At 33.5% G+C, this 16,421-nt stretch overlaps 2 protein-coding genes across 8 annotated transcripts in view; one reads left to right on the top strand and one right to left on the bottom strand.

Moving 5' to 3' along the window:
- The window catches only part of LOC139779791 (FHIP family protein CPIJ015043), a 42,811-nt gene that overhangs the window by 21,466 nt on the left and 4,924 nt on the right, over positions 1–16,421 (top strand). For 3 of the 4 annotated variants that reach the window (XM_071718264.1, XM_071718262.1, XM_071718263.1), the window contains one exon: positions 1,586–6,502. The exons of the other annotated variant lie outside the window; for it this stretch is intronic. In XM_071718264.1, coding sequence (XP_071574365.1) covers positions 1,586–1,745 — 160 coding nt within the window. In that variant the 3' untranslated portion in view covers positions 1,746–6,502. Of the gene's footprint in view, positions 1–1,585; positions 6,503–16,421 lie in introns of those variants that run through there. 4 annotated transcript variants of the gene reach the window in all.
- Positions 9,574–11,425, bottom strand: LOC139779794 (probable ATP-dependent RNA helicase DHX37). 4 transcript variants are annotated; one of them, XM_071718272.1, is made up of 5 exons: positions 11,109–11,425; positions 10,831–11,032; positions 10,556–10,767; positions 10,379–10,476; positions 9,574–9,711 (listed from the first exon to the last, which is right to left on the bottom strand). In XM_071718272.1, the coding sequence occupies exons 3-5, from the start codon at positions 10,756–10,758 to the stop codon at positions 9,647–9,649; spliced, it is 366 nt and encodes a 121-aa protein (XP_071574373.1). In that variant the 5' UTR covers positions 10,759–10,767; positions 10,831–11,032; positions 11,109–11,425; the 3' UTR covers positions 9,574–9,646. The 4 variants fall into 4 exon arrangements, with proteins under 4 accessions (XP_071574373.1, XP_071574370.1, XP_071574369.1 ...); XM_071718269.1 differs by having other exon boundaries at positions 9,574–9,726; positions 11,104–11,419; XM_071718268.1 differs by having other exon boundaries at positions 9,574–9,726; positions 11,109–11,419.

Raw genomic sequence — 16,421 nt, 5'->3', positions numbered from 1 at the left:
TTCAATCCTTTTCACCACCATCTTTCTTCTTATTTCCACTACCCCTAGTTTTCCCTATGTAATTTTTCCTATTTTTTCTCTTTATTTAGTAAAAGCTAATCTATTACAATCTTATCTTCCCTTTCGTGTATCTACTTTTCTTTCTCATTTCCCGTCACGTTCCGTTAAATAAATTATTATTATTTTGTTATTATTATTTTTTATAATAATTTTATTTTATTGCTAATTGTAAATATATCTATATTGTATATATTTTTTTAAATTTTTCTTAATATGCATATTCTTTTAAATTACAAAAAATGTAAAAAATACTACAGTACAGTAAAAATAAAATAATAATGCTAAAACTGAAATATGTAGGTATAAATAAGATCTAATTAATATTTATTGATTTACTCTAAATTCAATCTAAATTCAAATCAATTTCAATCTGACAATCAAAATCAAAATTAATAATGAGAAAGAAACCACAGTAAAACCAAATACTTCTCTGAAATATTTTTGAACAAGATTAATATTACTTTTTTTACCTTTTTATAACATTAAATAAGAGATTTATAATACCATAGGATTATTAAACAAATAAACTACTAATAAATTATTAATTATTAATAGATAAAATCTATATTTTTAATGTAAAAAACATAACTTTAGATTAGATTATGACATAAGAGCTTATACAGTTAAATCTTCTCATTGTATTCGCTCGCTCGCTCTCTCCCTCTCTTTAATATAGACTAGATTATAGCGCGCCGCGCGCTTCGCGCGCGCCTTGTGATGTTTTTTATTTTTTATTATCTATGCAAAAAACATTTGTACACTCAATTAATCGACTGAATCGAGACGACCAATCACGTTCGCAATAACACGGTAACAATTGCAAACGCGGTTCAGCCAACTTCAAGGTTTCATACCGCTTTTATAAGAGGATCTATATGTCTATATATATTTACATTAATTAAAATATATATATTTTTGTATATATATTTAAAATATTAACAGATTTTAAAGTGAGACTGTGTATACTATTAACCCTTAAATGCCACCCGGGGTCCAGCGGACCCCAGACCCTTTAGAATGATATATTTTCAAATGTTCCCGCCAAATATGGAGCTCATATTTATTTATTTATTATTTATTATTTTTTTGATTTTGGAGCCAACATTTTAACTGTTGGCGATCTTAATTTTTTATACTATGTTGAAATTGAAATTTTAACAATATAAGCATTTTATTCTCTTTTCTAAGCCTTGAACAACATTGAAAATAATTTTCATAACTAAATATAAAAAAATCAATAAGTAAGGAGATATTTTTCATGCTGGGGTCTTTTAGACCCCATGTGTCATTTACGAGATTCTTGAGAGGTGTGGCATTTAAGGGTTAAACGTTAACGAATGATGATTTGGAAAAAAATTTATTTATTTTTAGATAAAATAGATTTATACAATTTTTCGGTTTAGATTTTATTTTATCTCAATATGCAATAAGAATTTTATTCCAATACAAATGCTTGAAAATCGATATGCGATATATAGATATATGCTATTGATTAGGCTTTAAACATAATCTTCTTTTTTAACAGATATACAAAAACTTCGTGGGAATCGCCAACTGAAGTGAGCCCAGTACAAAATGTTGTACTATGTGCTGTTACATTAGATGAATGGCTTAAAGAGCTCGCAGCGATCACTCAGGAGCATGCCATTATGTCCCTTACAGATAAAAATCGATTTAAATCTTAACATGAGAATTTATAAGAATATAAAACTTACAAGAGAATATTTGAAAGTATCCTACTCCGCTTATACACGCAATTCAAATGTAAAAAAATAAGAGGCATGTATTTTTTACAAACAGTTTAATTGTACATAAAATGCTGAATTTAGCATATTTAAACGAAAGTGGTGAGATATATGAGACAAGCGTGGCCTAGTAGACAGCGCACTGGTCTATTGAACCGAAGTCCCGGGTTCGATTCCCGGCAGAGCCAAAAATTATATTCGCTCGTTCTCCTCTCGGAAGGCAATGGCAAACCACCGAGAGTATGTCTTGCCAAGAACGCTTCTCTAAAAAATTATAGCCGTTCAGAATCGGAGTTATACTGTAGGTCCCATATACAATGTGTATAATCTACGTGCGCAACACATGTATATGAAGAGAAGCCACCACGCTCGGACACGAGTAATAGGACTGAGGAGGTGAGATATATAAAAAAATGTTTTAAATAAAAGTTTTATAATATTTAATGTTTAATGCATTTTACAATTGTATATTTAAATTTTCCGAAAATAAACTTTTTAAAGATACTTTTTAAATAATTTTTGCAAATTGAAAATTTCAGAAAAGATCACAATTAAAATAAGTATTTAATATCCAAAACTTATTCCCATTTAGATATTTCTCAAGATTATTTATTGAAAAATGAGATAAAAATATTACTGTAGGGGAGACCGGGGCGAAGTCGTCACCGGGGCGGAGTCGTCATTGCAATTATCTCGAAATCTATATGTTGTGTAAACTCGTCATTAATACTGTAAACGCGGCTTATGGTGCCCACGTGATCAACGGAGTTGAGTGAGGTTATGTGCCATGTTGTGATTCTTATCGAAGCAAACGTGTTTTCGGAGGTCGAAAGTAAAATTTTTTACGCGTCGAAAATTTGTCGACAGGAGACACGGTGGAGAGCCGTGAACTACAAATCGTAAAATTCATATTACGGCCAAAATAATGACAAAATCGCACTTTAACCTGCGATGTTCGTAATCAGCAGCATCACCTTTAAACTGCTACAGAGCGATTTTTTGGAAAAATGGTCAAAATAAATTTTCAAGTTTTTATTTTTGACCTATATAGGTTAGTGACGCGCTTTACGCATGCGCAATTGGCCAAAGCGCATGCTCGTATCGCTGCATTTCGTCGATATGTCAGATTTTCTAACCTGAATAGTCGTCAACTGTAACTATATTAATATATATCCCGCTTCGCGAGGCAGACCGCCGCGTTTATCTGCCAGATTCTTTTATTTCGTGCAAAAACGCGTCGATTGAACATAATTTTATCTATATTCGCGTTTAGGCCCGTATTCTAAATAAATACCCTTAAATATTATTGTGTCTCCGAATCTCAAAGTAAGTGATTCTAAAGAGTAATACATGCTGAACACGAATCCAGTAAAGTTTTTTTATTTTCATTGATTTCTAATATTTTATGAGCAACCAAACTTGAAACTTGTGTCCGGGGCGAAGTCGTCACCAAGCCATATCATGGAGGCTTCCGGCGAAAATCAAAGTCAAAGAAGCAGCAGTGGTCGGATTCCGGCGAGGACTTGGATAATATGTGCTGCGTGTGCTCAGAGATGACAGAATAGAGCTGACGAGAAACGTGCGAGCGTGGGGCACATAAGTGTGTGCGCTTTTCTTGTAATTAATTTTCGCCATTGTGTTTTTAATTAATGTTTCCATGTTTCTATTAAAAAATAATTAATAAAATGTATCTTATCATTTTTCATAATCGGAATTATGAATTTTAATTTAAAATTCAGTCCGAGAATGGAGTGACGACTCCGCCCCATCAGTTTTGACATTTCAAATTTTGTACCTTTGTCGTTTTCACTCTATACCAGTTGAACAAAGTGACGTAGACCAAAAAGGTCCGTATAAATTTTTTAGTCAAGAGTTCACTCTTTACAACGGTATACCACATTTTACTAAAATTATTTGTTTTGTTGTTAAAAATCGGCACCAAAAAAATAGTGATGACTTCGCCCCGGTCTCCCCTACATATGTGTTTCAAAGTTTATATTTTATTTATTTCGTACGCTACAAAACTTTTTCTTCAAAATAGATAAGTATTGGCATTTTCTGTCACCGGGCGGTATCTTCTGCTTAATAATGTTGTGCATTATATATACATTTTGTCTTTTATTGCTTTTTCTTAACATATTATATTTTGCAATATGCGATAATTTGTAAAATTAAAGCAACCATTTAGTATAATTATAAATGATTGAATACTGATTTTTTGTTGGGATATTTTTCTGTGGCATATTTAATATATTGTATTGTTTTCTTAATACATAATCATACAGGGTGAACAAAAAGATGGGGACAGATTGTGTGCTTGTAGGGGAAGTTGATATAAGTAATTTGAGTATAGGAATACATGTCCGCTGAAGCCTCATTTCCGTACTACATGGCAGTGAAGTTGCCTTTTCCTATGTAGGTAAAATGCCTTTTTGGTAAAAGAGATAGCTAAAAATTTTATTTGAGAAAGCTGTTCAGAATTAAAAATCAGGCCCGTATATCAAATGTTGAATCAATCGGCCTACTTTGGAGTTTTTGCTTTTTTATCATTAAAGGTATGCCATGAATCAAACGTCAAAGTAGGCCGATTGATTCAAAATTTGGTATACGTGCCTGATTTTTAATTCTGAACAGCTTTCTCAAATAAAACTTTTCCCTATCCTTTACCGAAAAGGCACTTTTACCTACATAGGTAATTAGACAACTTCACAGCCGTGTAGCACGGAAACGAGGCTTCAGCGGACATGCATTCTATACTCAAATTACTTATATCAATCCCCCCCCCCCTATACTCCGTCCAACGAGAGATTATGGTTGGTTCTGCGTATAGGCGAGCAAAGTGGAGGTAAAGTTCCTAAAGCGTGGCGTATCGTATACGTAAATAGATGTTCTGTGGCCGGAGACCTTTGCGAAACGGACGAGTTTTCGTGCACAAAGTGTGTCCCCATCTTTTTGTTACACCCTGTATAATGATCAAAATCATCTATAATAAATTTTTAAATAAATTTTGAATAAATAATTGAAATTGTTTTTAATGCTGTTTATATGAGATTAACAAATTTATACGAGATTATGTCAAATTAGTTGATAGAAAGTTTTTATTATATATAAGTAAAATCAAAATTTTACTTTAAAAAATTGATAATTATTTATTTATGATTTATAATTAAAGATTAATACGGATTAATACGAATTAATTCTTATAAAATAAATAAAAAATTAAGAGAAGATACAAAATGAATGGTAAACAAAAACATTTTTTAAACATGGATTTGTGAAACAGAAATTTGTGAAATATTTATCCGAACGGCTGAATAACGATTTGCTGAATGTATATCTCTTTATAGATAATTATATTCTTAATAAAAGACTAAAAATTATATACGACTATGAATATCAGCTTTTAAATATATTCATACATGTTGTAACTGTGTAACATAATCTTATTTGTTACTAAGAAAGCACATGTTTCTTATTTTAAACTGTTTTATAACTAAGAGTTATTAAAATCGAAGAAGGACACTTCTAAATGTTAACACTTATAAATGTTAAAATGAGAAAAACAAAATTCTATAAATATTTATCTCTTGATATTTTGTATCTGTATGTATATGTATGTATGTATGTATGTATAGATAGATAGATAGATAGATAGATAGATAGATAAATAGCGAGATAATAACATACGTAATAATACATATTGTGTAATTATAATACAAATATAAAACTTTTCTTGTAATTATAGCATAAATATAATTATAATACAAATTGTAATTATAACACAAATATATAAAAATTTCTAACAATTAAAAGAACATAGAATTAGTAAAAACTTTAGCATAATTATAACAGTTATTATGTTGCATATTTAAGGAAATATATTACAATAATGATAATATATAATATATATTTATGAAGTCAGATAAAATCGCGAATTTTCAATAACATATCCATAATAACTCCACAGACACACACACACACACACACACACACACACACACACACACACACACACACACACACACACACACACACACACACACACGCACACGCCACATATATATATTAATAAAGTTACACCTATATTATCACACGTTCAAAGCGCATGCGCATGTTTGTGTGAATAGCCAAATCTGTTGAGAACAAATTTTGAAAATGACTGCTGCACATTTTGTCAATGGAATGTCAGCAGAAATATAACAGAATATAATGACAGATTAACTGTAGAACCAGTAGAATCTGCCATTTCGTAACTATTTACATAATGCATTCCATTTAAATGTGTACGAAATGACAGTTTCTGTCGATTATCTATTGTCAGATTATATCAACATGTTCTGCCAGCAAAACACGAGTTTAATGCGGACATAAATGATACCGGATCTGTTGCAATATCTGAATAAAATTGGATTTACATTGAAAATATTAAAACTATTGGATCCAACATCCCAGCGAGAAATGATCCATCGAATCGACGTCTAATTGACGTCGAAAACGTATATCGAAAAGTAATTGAAATATTCATCGATCTCGATTGAAATGTGGTACTACTTTCGATGACTTTTCAATTCAGAATAAATCGATTTCGACTCGATATTAATTACTATTTCCTCACTGCAGCTATTATTAGAAGCCATAAAACATGATCTTTTTTTGTATTATACATTAAAATAAATGAATATATTCACATTCCACTACTTATGTGTTCAATAGTATATCGAAAATTATCTATTTATTTCTCCCCAATATCTTTATTAGAAGAGGATCACAAAACTTACAATGAAAATAATTTTTACAATTTATTTATTTATCTAGATAGAATTGCACATATATGCACATTTATTATTACAAAAATATATTACTTAAGGGGATCCTGGACAGGGGACAATTACCGACAAAAACAGTCAGAGCTCGTTCTTTGAAACGGCTTTATAGATCGCAAAATCCTTTTACAGGAGTAAAGTATAGGTACTAATGAAGAGTGGGAATATAAAAAATTAGTGATAATTGAAAAAAAAATGTAAAAATGCTGTCACCTCATAACCATATTTTCTAATATAAACAGTTGTATAAGTTATATGTACGAAATGAAATGTTCCCACTCTTCAGAATACGTGCACAAACAATAACGTACCGTTGAAATTGAGATTGAAAGCCTGGAAAAAAAATTAGAGCTTCGAAGAAATCGTGTATATTTTCCACAAAAATATAGACGCAGGCTAGTAAGCAGAGATGGCGCAGCAATCGAACAAAGACAGATGTCATTTCGTTAGACAAAGACAGATATAGGACAAACAAAATTAGAAATGTTGACATTATCGACATCGAGGAAGTTTAACCGTCACTCCAGCATCCCCTTAAGTCTAGATAGAGTTGCATATACAGGGTATCCGAAAAATCGCCTACTCCACTTCGGGAGGTGATTCGGAACCCAAAAACAAGCAAAAAAGTTCATACAAACATAGGTTCGGAAATGAGCCGTTTCCGAGTTATAGCCACTTTTATGTTCAAAAATCGTAAATTTTTATTTTTAATTTTTTTTAATTACAATTTTTTTAGTCTTTTCCAATTTTTCAATTTACAATTACAATAACATTATTTTTAAAGTAAACATAAACAGATATTTAAATCGAATTAAATAAGGTGTTCAAAATGACCACCTTCAGCACGAATGCAGGCCCTTATTCTTCTATCAAAGGAATTCCGAACTCTTTGAAAAACATTTGGATCCCTCCTTACTTTGTCAAATTCATGAATTATTCTCTGTCTTAATTCAGCAATATTGTTTGGTGCATTTCTGTAAACAATTGATTTTACATGACCCCATAGATAAAAATCAAGTGGATTCATGTCTGGTGATCTTGGGGGCCAGGGAACCGGACCTCCACGCCCTATCCATCTCTGACCATAATTTTGATTCAAATGATCTCTGGCAACACGGCTAAAATGCGCAGGTGCACCATCATGCATGAACCACATGTTTTGTCGTATTATTAAAGGGTATTTTTATCTATGGGGTCATGTAAAATCAATTGTTTACAGAAATGCACCAAACAATATTGCTGAATTAAGACAGAGAATAATTCATGAATTTGACGAAGTAAGGAGGGATCCAAATGTTTTTCAAAGAGTTCGGAATTCCTTTGATAGAAGAATAAGGGCCTGCATTCGTGCTGAAGGTGGTCATTTTGAACACCTTATTTAATTCGATTTAAATATCTGTTTATGTTTACTTTAAAAATAATGTAATTGTAATTGTAATATTGAAAAATTGGAAAAGACTAAAAAAATTGTAATTAAAAAAATTAAAAATAAAAATTTACGATTTTTGAACATAAAAGTGGCTATAACTCGGAAACGGCTCATTTCCGAACCTATGTTTGTATAAACTTTTTTGCTTGTTTTTGGGTCCCGAATCACCTCCCGAAGTGGAGTAGGCGATTTTTCGGATACTTTCGGTACTTTCATCGTTTCCTTACTTACTCGGTTAGGCGGAGCGCGTGCCCCGAGGGCTTCGTGCCCCGGCGGTCACGGTGTTCTAGAGCCAAGCGTGTCAGAGTGGCGTGAGGCCTCGCGGCCGATCGCCGTTAATACTCCCGCGTGATCCGATTCGAGGACACTGCCAGGCGGGGAGTTTGACTGGGGCGGTACATCTGTCAAAGAATAACGCAGGTGTCCTATACATTTGATGATAAATACATATACCCTGTATATGTATTTATCATCAAAAACATATATTATTTAAGTCTAGATAGAGTTGTACATATATGTATTTATAATCGCAAATATATATTCAATATTATTTAAGTCTAGATAGAGAATATATAATATATTGCACATATTGTATATTTATTATCACAAAAAAACAGATTTGACAGATTGACTTACAATTAGTGCAATTAACATAGATTGATTCAATGTAATTAAGATTTAGGAAACCTGAAGTTTGTCATAAATACATTTTTTTTTTACAAAGTCAATTCGTTTAAATTAAAAATAAATGATTAAAAGTAAAAGTAAATGGTTATTTTATATCCCAAGTAAATTGCGCCATAACTTGTTCCTAATATACTGATCATATGTGTAGTTATCTTTACAAAAAAAGAAAATATGTTGACGTGAAAGAAATTGAGAGTAACTAAAAAGTTTTTACATTAGTTGAAATGAAAGCAAATCAAATCAGTAATCTGTCCTGAAGATAGAATAGAAAATAAATGAACTGAAATAGAAAACCAGATCTTACAGGACGGAATTAAGATGTCTGGATTACTGATTGAAAATGTGAGTCCGAATGTTTACTGAAACGTAATACTGATTATGAAAAAAAAAGAAGTAGGGGCCCTAAGAGCAAAAAGTCGACTTTAAGTCGACTTGAAGTCGACTTCTACCGAAACTGACTTGGCAGAAAAGTCGACATTTTTAAGGACGAAAGTCGACTTTAAGTCGACTTGAAGTCGGCGAATGTCGCAAAAACCACCGACTTAAAGTCGACTTCCCGTCATGATGAAAAGTCGACTTCCCGTCATGACGAAAAGTCGACTTCCCGCCAACTTTTAAAGTCGATAAAATAAACCGCCGCGTACGTCTGGAGGTCGATTGTGTATCTTGAAACGAGGTAAAAATAACAAAAGTTAACAGATTTTATTAGATTTTGATAAATAAAATCGTAGATACGCTAATGAATTTTCTCACTTTTGTAATTTTTACCTCATTATTTCAAGATACACAATCGACCCCTTGCTGGAGGGCTAAAACTGATGCATTTCGATTTTTTTTCATATATAAAATAATTTAATTATCTAAAAAACTGTATAATTACAATCCTAATGTTTTATTCTTAATTACAAAGGCGGCCATATCTGTGCCACTTCTGCGTGCGCGGATTCCGGCAGCCACTTCTGGTAAGCTGACAATAACAGAACTAAAATTAAAACATTCCAGCGTTAATCGCGAAACAATATGCAAAATTAGCTATATACATATATATCATATTATTATCATAATGTTGTAAATATATAATAATATATATATATATATATATATATATATTATTATAAATATATAATATCCACAGACTTTTATACTAGACCACTAACATCTATGGACGCACTGCCGAAAAGCTGATGCGAGTGCAAGGTGCAAGTGTTAGTGAAAGGTGCGGCCATATTGAATTAACAATAAGTCACTATCGGGTGTTCAGTTGCTCATGATGTGCGTTTATCTGCATTCGTTATTACAGTACATAACGAAGCAGGCGAATGTTTTTGTGTTAAATATTGGTACATGTTATCAATAAGTTTGTAAGTCATGCCTTCGACGTGTAGCGTACTTGGATGCCGAAATCGAACCACTACTCCTGTAGTATTAAACCCTTTCTTTTGGACATTCTGTATATGCCAGACTATTGTATAGAAATCTTGTATAAAACCACTTGTATAGAATAGTAATATAGCATATCTTGACTAAAATCAACATGGCGGCAAGCATCACGGGCGAGATGTCTGTCAGCGGTCTAGTATTGTATAGAAGTCTATGATAATATCTAAATATTATTTTATAAATTAAAATCTCACATTTTTTATCCAAACCCCAGATTTCTAGCAGTTTGTGTTTGGACACGACTCCCTGCGACTGCAGCGTTTGTACTATTGCTTGAGTGCGTGGTATCAACCTGAAAAAATCGTATTGAATTGATGTAATCTATTCGATGAATCAACGTGAAATCAAAAGGAGATAGAATAACGATTTACCTGGCCCATGACTTGGTGATGCTCCCAGGTGTCGTCAGCAGCGACGGGACAAATCGTTTCAGCTTAGGGCACACTTGACCCTCCAAGAAGAAATACGCTAACCACTTGACACCGTCCACGGATGCTCTATATCCATCGATGGTAGTGCCCATTCGGCCTTTCCGAATGTACCAGACACGCGGCAAATGATCTTCCCGGTTCATTGATTATATCTATAAATATCTTTATAAATAAGTAGGAAAAACATTATAAAGCAACAATTGTGATAAAAATACCTTGGCGGTGGATCAACCAATGGTTCACTAAGATGGCATAGCATGGGCGAATTTCGGCAATCATTCGGGTTCTATCACCGTGACACCTCGCATGTACATCTTATTCGTTTCGTACACCTCTTTATAAACTACCTATTCCGGACTGATTTTCCGTAGAACGCACGAAGAATGCATGAACACAGGTTCCTTCATTTCTGGTGTTCTGAAAGATGATACAGAATGGAGAGGTCGCATTCAATAGGTCTTAATTATCGATGATAATTAATAACACACCATACCTGACCTGTAAGCATGTTTCCACTTGGCCTTATCCTGATCCTCTTTTACCTCGTCGGGCAAAACCTTTCTCGCGACTTGATCCGCCATACCTGCAAGAACTATCTGGCGTCTTATCGTGTCCTGTCTCGCGGCACGTATTCCTCGCACTCGCGTAAATTCTGGTCCACTCATCTGGTCCTCCAGCCTCCTCGAGATTCGCCGCCATATTGATGATGCATGACGCGCCGCTTGACTGTTTTCCGTCTTTTTAGAAGTCGACTTTTAGTCGACTTTCCGCCATTTTTAGCAGTCGACTATTTAGAAGTCGACTTTTAGTCGACTTTCCGCCATTTTTAGAAGTCGACTAGAAGTCGACTTATAAAAGTCGACTTGCCGTCGACTTTCCGTCAACTGTGCTCTTAGGGGGGGCCTCTCTGCATTAATGTCTATAAGATCGGTTCTTGGGCTAGAATTTCAAGCCAGAGCCACAAGAATGAAAGTAATTCTCAGATCTCAAGACGAATATAAACTCTAGCAGAGGCCCTCGTACATTTTTTACTAATGTCTGTCTTCAAATATGGCGTCCCAATGAGAATCTCTTAAGGGCCTCGTTCGCTGGACCGGATTCTTCGCCTCGATCCTCCCTCTCGGACGCTAGCTGCCGCAGCTCTCCCTTTCCTGGCGGTGAGCTCTCCCTGGTGATCCGACTCTCGCTCGGTTGGTCTCCAGAACACGCGCCGCAACGATCAATCCGTCAAGAAAGAGGTAACGGACTCGACACGTTCGAAGAAACGCAAGCAAGTGCGGCCATGACACCTAACGAGTGAGGAAGGAGGCGGGGGCTCTTTGAGAGTGGCGACTCGCGCGTCGCGCCATCTAATGTGAAACAATCGGGCGTTGTAAAACGCGAAAAGAATTCGACCGCAATATCTGAACAAATTATTTAATTTTTAATAAGTCCAATTATTAATATTTATTTTCATAATTAAACGTATTTTTTATTTTGATAAATGTAAATACAAATATCTTATTGTATTAATATTTAATATTAATAATTTAATTAGTTGTTTAATTTAACTTCTTGTTTAATAAATGAGCGGATGTAGTACTGAAAATGTACCTATTATATAATATTTTAATTTTCAAAATTGTCAAATTACAAACAGGAATTTTGTTGTGACTTTTACAGTTATAAATTAACTATTTAATGGAAATGGAAGCCTTATAAAATTAATATTGTAACGCAATTATTATAATGCTCAAATCATAAAATATTTACATTATCCATGTCTGCCAATATAATTTTTTATTCATATTGCATTCTATATAATGGCAATGTTATTATATATTTGACAGGCAAATCAAAAAAGCTTCGAATCGATATCGAAATGATGAAATATCGATGTCTTAACAGAAAATACATAATTTGCCTGTTTACAGTCTGGCGCGATGAATGTATGTCACAAATAATCTCTTCTTTTAAAAAATGTCATATAGCACAAACATCGAAATAAGCTTCAAATTTCGAGCATTATTTCGATATGATGTAATATCGATGATTTCGACGTCAATTAGACGTCGATTCGATGGATCATTTCTCGCTGGGTATAATTTTCTGAGTGCACCCTGTGTTTTATTGACTCTATCGTCTATAGTCGGTTTCCAATTTAAACTAGCGTGGATGTAAACGCCAAGATATTTGACCTTTGAGGCCCAAGGAACCTTACAGCCTGACATATTTATAGAAGGAGGTTTAGGAAACTTTTTGCGCGTAATAATAATAGCCTCAGTTTTTTCTTTGTTGATAGCCATTTACCAATCTTTAAAAAATTGAACGATAGCATCAACGTGCTTTTGCAGTCTTGTGACGAGTAAAGCCGGACTCCATGAGGAGGTGTAAACGGCAGTATCATCAGCGTAGACTGCTAGCTCCGTCCTAGGGTCCTTGGGGACTCATTTAATTTGTTTCGTATAATATTGTTAAGAGTGTTACGGTAAAGCTTATATTTGTCAGAACCAAAATGTTGGAATTTTCTACGATAATAGTTACGTAGTTTGATAAGCTTGTTAATTTCTGAAGCAACTGTAGGGTCTGACGTTACATGATTAAAATTATCGGTTTGCATCTCGGTGGACTCTCTCAAGGCCCCGCAGAGAAACTGTTGCAGTTCATGTATGCAGGAATCTATCGATTCCTGATTTTGCAGGCTATGTCTAATTCTCCATTTGCTTGTAGCAATTGTAAAACCTTCCCAGTTGACCTTATGATATTGTTTTAAATTCCTCTTAATTTTTGTTATTTCTAGGTTTAATAGAATGGGAAGGTGATTGGAAGAAAGCTCGTTTGCTGTTACACACGTTAAGTCGCAATTCAGATTTTTAGTAAGAAACAGATCAATATTGGAAGGACGTCTACGGGGCGCCTTGTGTGTATAAGTAGAACTGTGCATGATATTGAGATTATTCTTATTTGTGTAGTTTAGAAGATTGATGCCTCTAGTATCATTACTAAAATTGTTCCAACAACGATGCTTCGCGTTAAAGTCACCACCGATTAAAATTTTACCGTGCGAATTGTTTTTGAAAATTACGTCTAATTTATCAAACTCGAATTTGACGCTGGGAGAAATATAAGTAACACCTAGAGTTAGATTTATGCCAGACAGCAACTTTATCATCAAAATTTCGCAACCATCTACGTCTAGTATAGGAAGGGTGTGATAGCGTAGGGATTTATTTATTATTATTGCAACTCCTCCCGCTTTAACACGAGCAGCATCCAAGCGAATTATGTCAAAACCGGAGAAATTTAATTTAGTGCTAGGATGCAGCCAAGTTTCCGTAACAAGGGCTATGTCAATATTGTTAGAACAAATAAAGTGATTAAATTCCAATTCTTTATTGTTAATGCTAGTGGCATTCCACAAGCAAATCTTTAGAGGAGAGGAGGAAGGAATGAATTTTGAATTTATCAGATCAGCCGCCTCAACGAACATCTGTAGCTTACTGAGACCATCAGTACACGTAGCTAACTTTTTGTTAAGTTTTCGTATAATATTGCACATTGATTTAATATTCACGATTTGACTTATAGGCCAGTCATATTAGACATCGAACCTTCCAATTACTCTTTTCAGGTTGCAACCACCATGAATCGCTTTGATTTAAGGTGCTGTAAGTGGGATTAATTTTGCTTCGCATAATTAATGCGCATTAAAAAGTTATTAACAATATTATCAACAAAAAACGCAATTTTTTTTATTTTTTCTCAAATATCTCGAAAACTAAGCAAGATAGGGTAACTAACTATACATACCTTTTTTGTAGAGCGTAAAATTATCTACAATAATGATCTGAACAACATTTATCGTCAAGTCAGTCGTTTAGCTTGCACGCGCCGTCAAAGTCCGAGACTCGGATCCCGAAAACCCTCGATTTCATCGTTTTTTTGATGTTGCGTCGGTGATTTTTTTCCGTTATTTAAAATGGAATTAAAAATTCCCAAAAAATCACACATCATCTGAGAACTACAAAGAATACTTTTCAGGGTGTAACCGATTTTTTAGACTCTTTTTCTTTAGTTTGTAGCTATGTAAGCAAAAAATTTTGATTTTTTGGACTACTCTTAGTTTTTCGCTGTTTTCAGGCCTTAGAATTTATTTGAGACGAATTTTATCATATGCATCTTGTTGTGGACGAAATTTGCAACAAAAAAGGACCCTTGTATTTTTTTCGTACGACAAACGCTGATTTTTTTATTGACGCACAAAATTAAGCGTTATCCGACCTATGCGCAATATTAGATAACTTTGCAACTTAGGTGAAAATTTTCGCCAACACTTTGTTTTAGCTGATTCGCGAATTCAGCATAGTCATTAATTTAAGATGCTAAGTAAATTGGTGGTGGTTTTCTATTAGGCTTGTTCTCTTCTGAATTTGCTATCGATGCCGCGTCACGATCAGATAATCTGCTACTCACATGTTCGTTATTTAACTGTACTGTCTGCTCCTCCTCATCTCTCTCAAGAAATTCTATCGTCTCGGCTAGGCATTGAAATCGATTGGAAGTATTGAACTTATAACCTTGTAGTTGAGTGTCTGTATCTACTCGGGGTAGTTTATCCTGGCCAGAATGATTAGAAATGTCGTCTTCGGCCTGTCGCTTTTCATACAGCACAAAATATTTTTAAAATATTTTAAAAATATTGTTTAGGAAGATTAAAATAATTTACAAAAATATTTTTAGAATGTTTCTATGTCCGCCAGATCATGTCAGAAAAATATTTTCAAAAATATTTTTAAAAGATTGCAATAAATATATTCAATAATATTTGTAAAATCTTTTAGAAATATTGCTTCAAAAAATAAAATATATTTGACCCAATCAGCAATAATTGTTTCACGTTTGAAAGATTTTTTTAATATTTGAAAAATATACATTTTTACATTTTATTTTGGAAAATATTTTGAATGTTATATTTATAGCATCGCAGTGTGTGTAGTGTTGGGTAAGCCTTTCGTTGTATTGCTGGCGAAGATATGTGTCGCGAATGTCATGATTTTGCTTCGCCGGAGGCCTGCTCATATTAGATCCCAACTAAAATTTACTTGCGAGTTAGTCTTACCATTATGCGCCGCCTAGCGGCGTCGTTGCGAACTAGCACGGAAAGATGTGCTACCATGCATCTTTCTTAAGGCCATTGCACGTAACAAAGTTTTAGTCATAATTGTAAGGTCGTAAGAAAATAGACCAATCACACTCGATTATTCTTCAAGCGCGAGAAGAATAATTGACTGTAATTGGTCTATTTTCTTACGGCCTTACGATTATGACTAAAATTTTGTTACGTGCAATGGCCTTTAATTAAGAATATTTCATAATATTTCAAAAAGATTTTTAAAAATATTTGAAAAAAGATTATAAAACCAATAAAAAATAAAAATATTTTTTAAATATTTTGAAACAAGATTATGATACAATAAATATGTAGATTTGAATTAATATTTCAAAAATATATTTTATATATTTAAGAAAATTTTGCCTGGGTAATAAAAAAGAACATTTTAAAAAATATTTTTAAAAGATTCTTAAAATATTCTTAAAAATGTTACCACAAAAGGTTTTTAAACCATTTTAAAATATTCCTAAAACCATTTTAAAATGTTTCTCGCAATATTTTTATAGAAATATTTAGAAATATTTTTTGAAAACATTTTGTGCTGTATGAGTTAAGCGGCAGCCTTGTCGATTTCTTACCCTCCAATTTGGAGGGGTGTCCTGACTCCTGTTTTTCTGGAGACACCGCGCCTGGCACGCCGCGGTCCAGGCCTCC

Source organism: Temnothorax nylanderi, unplaced genomic scaffold (assembly GCF_030848795.1).
Source record: "Temnothorax nylanderi isolate EJ_2023f unplaced genomic scaffold, tnyl_v1.0 TNYL_tig0242_pilon, whole genome shotgun sequence".
Classification (NCBI taxonomy): Eukaryota; Metazoa; Arthropoda; class Insecta; order Hymenoptera; family Formicidae; genus Temnothorax; species Temnothorax nylanderi.
Note: the sequence above shows the minus strand (reverse complement) of the source record. Positions and strands in the feature narration are given on the sequence as shown.

Coding starts and splice junctions, on each gene's coding strand:
- LOC139779794 (XM_071718269.1), bottom strand. CDS start 10,758: ATGAACCGGGAAGATCATTTGCCGCGTGTCTGGTACATTCGGAAAGGC. Junction 10,477..10,555: donor ATCACCAAGTCATGGGCCAG/GTAAATCGTTAT, acceptor CGATTTTTTCAG/GTTGATACCACGCACTCAAG. Junction 9,727..10,378: donor CTGGGGTTTGGATAAAAAAT/GTGAGATTTTAA, acceptor TTTTAATTTTAG/TTCTGTTATTGTCAGCTTAC.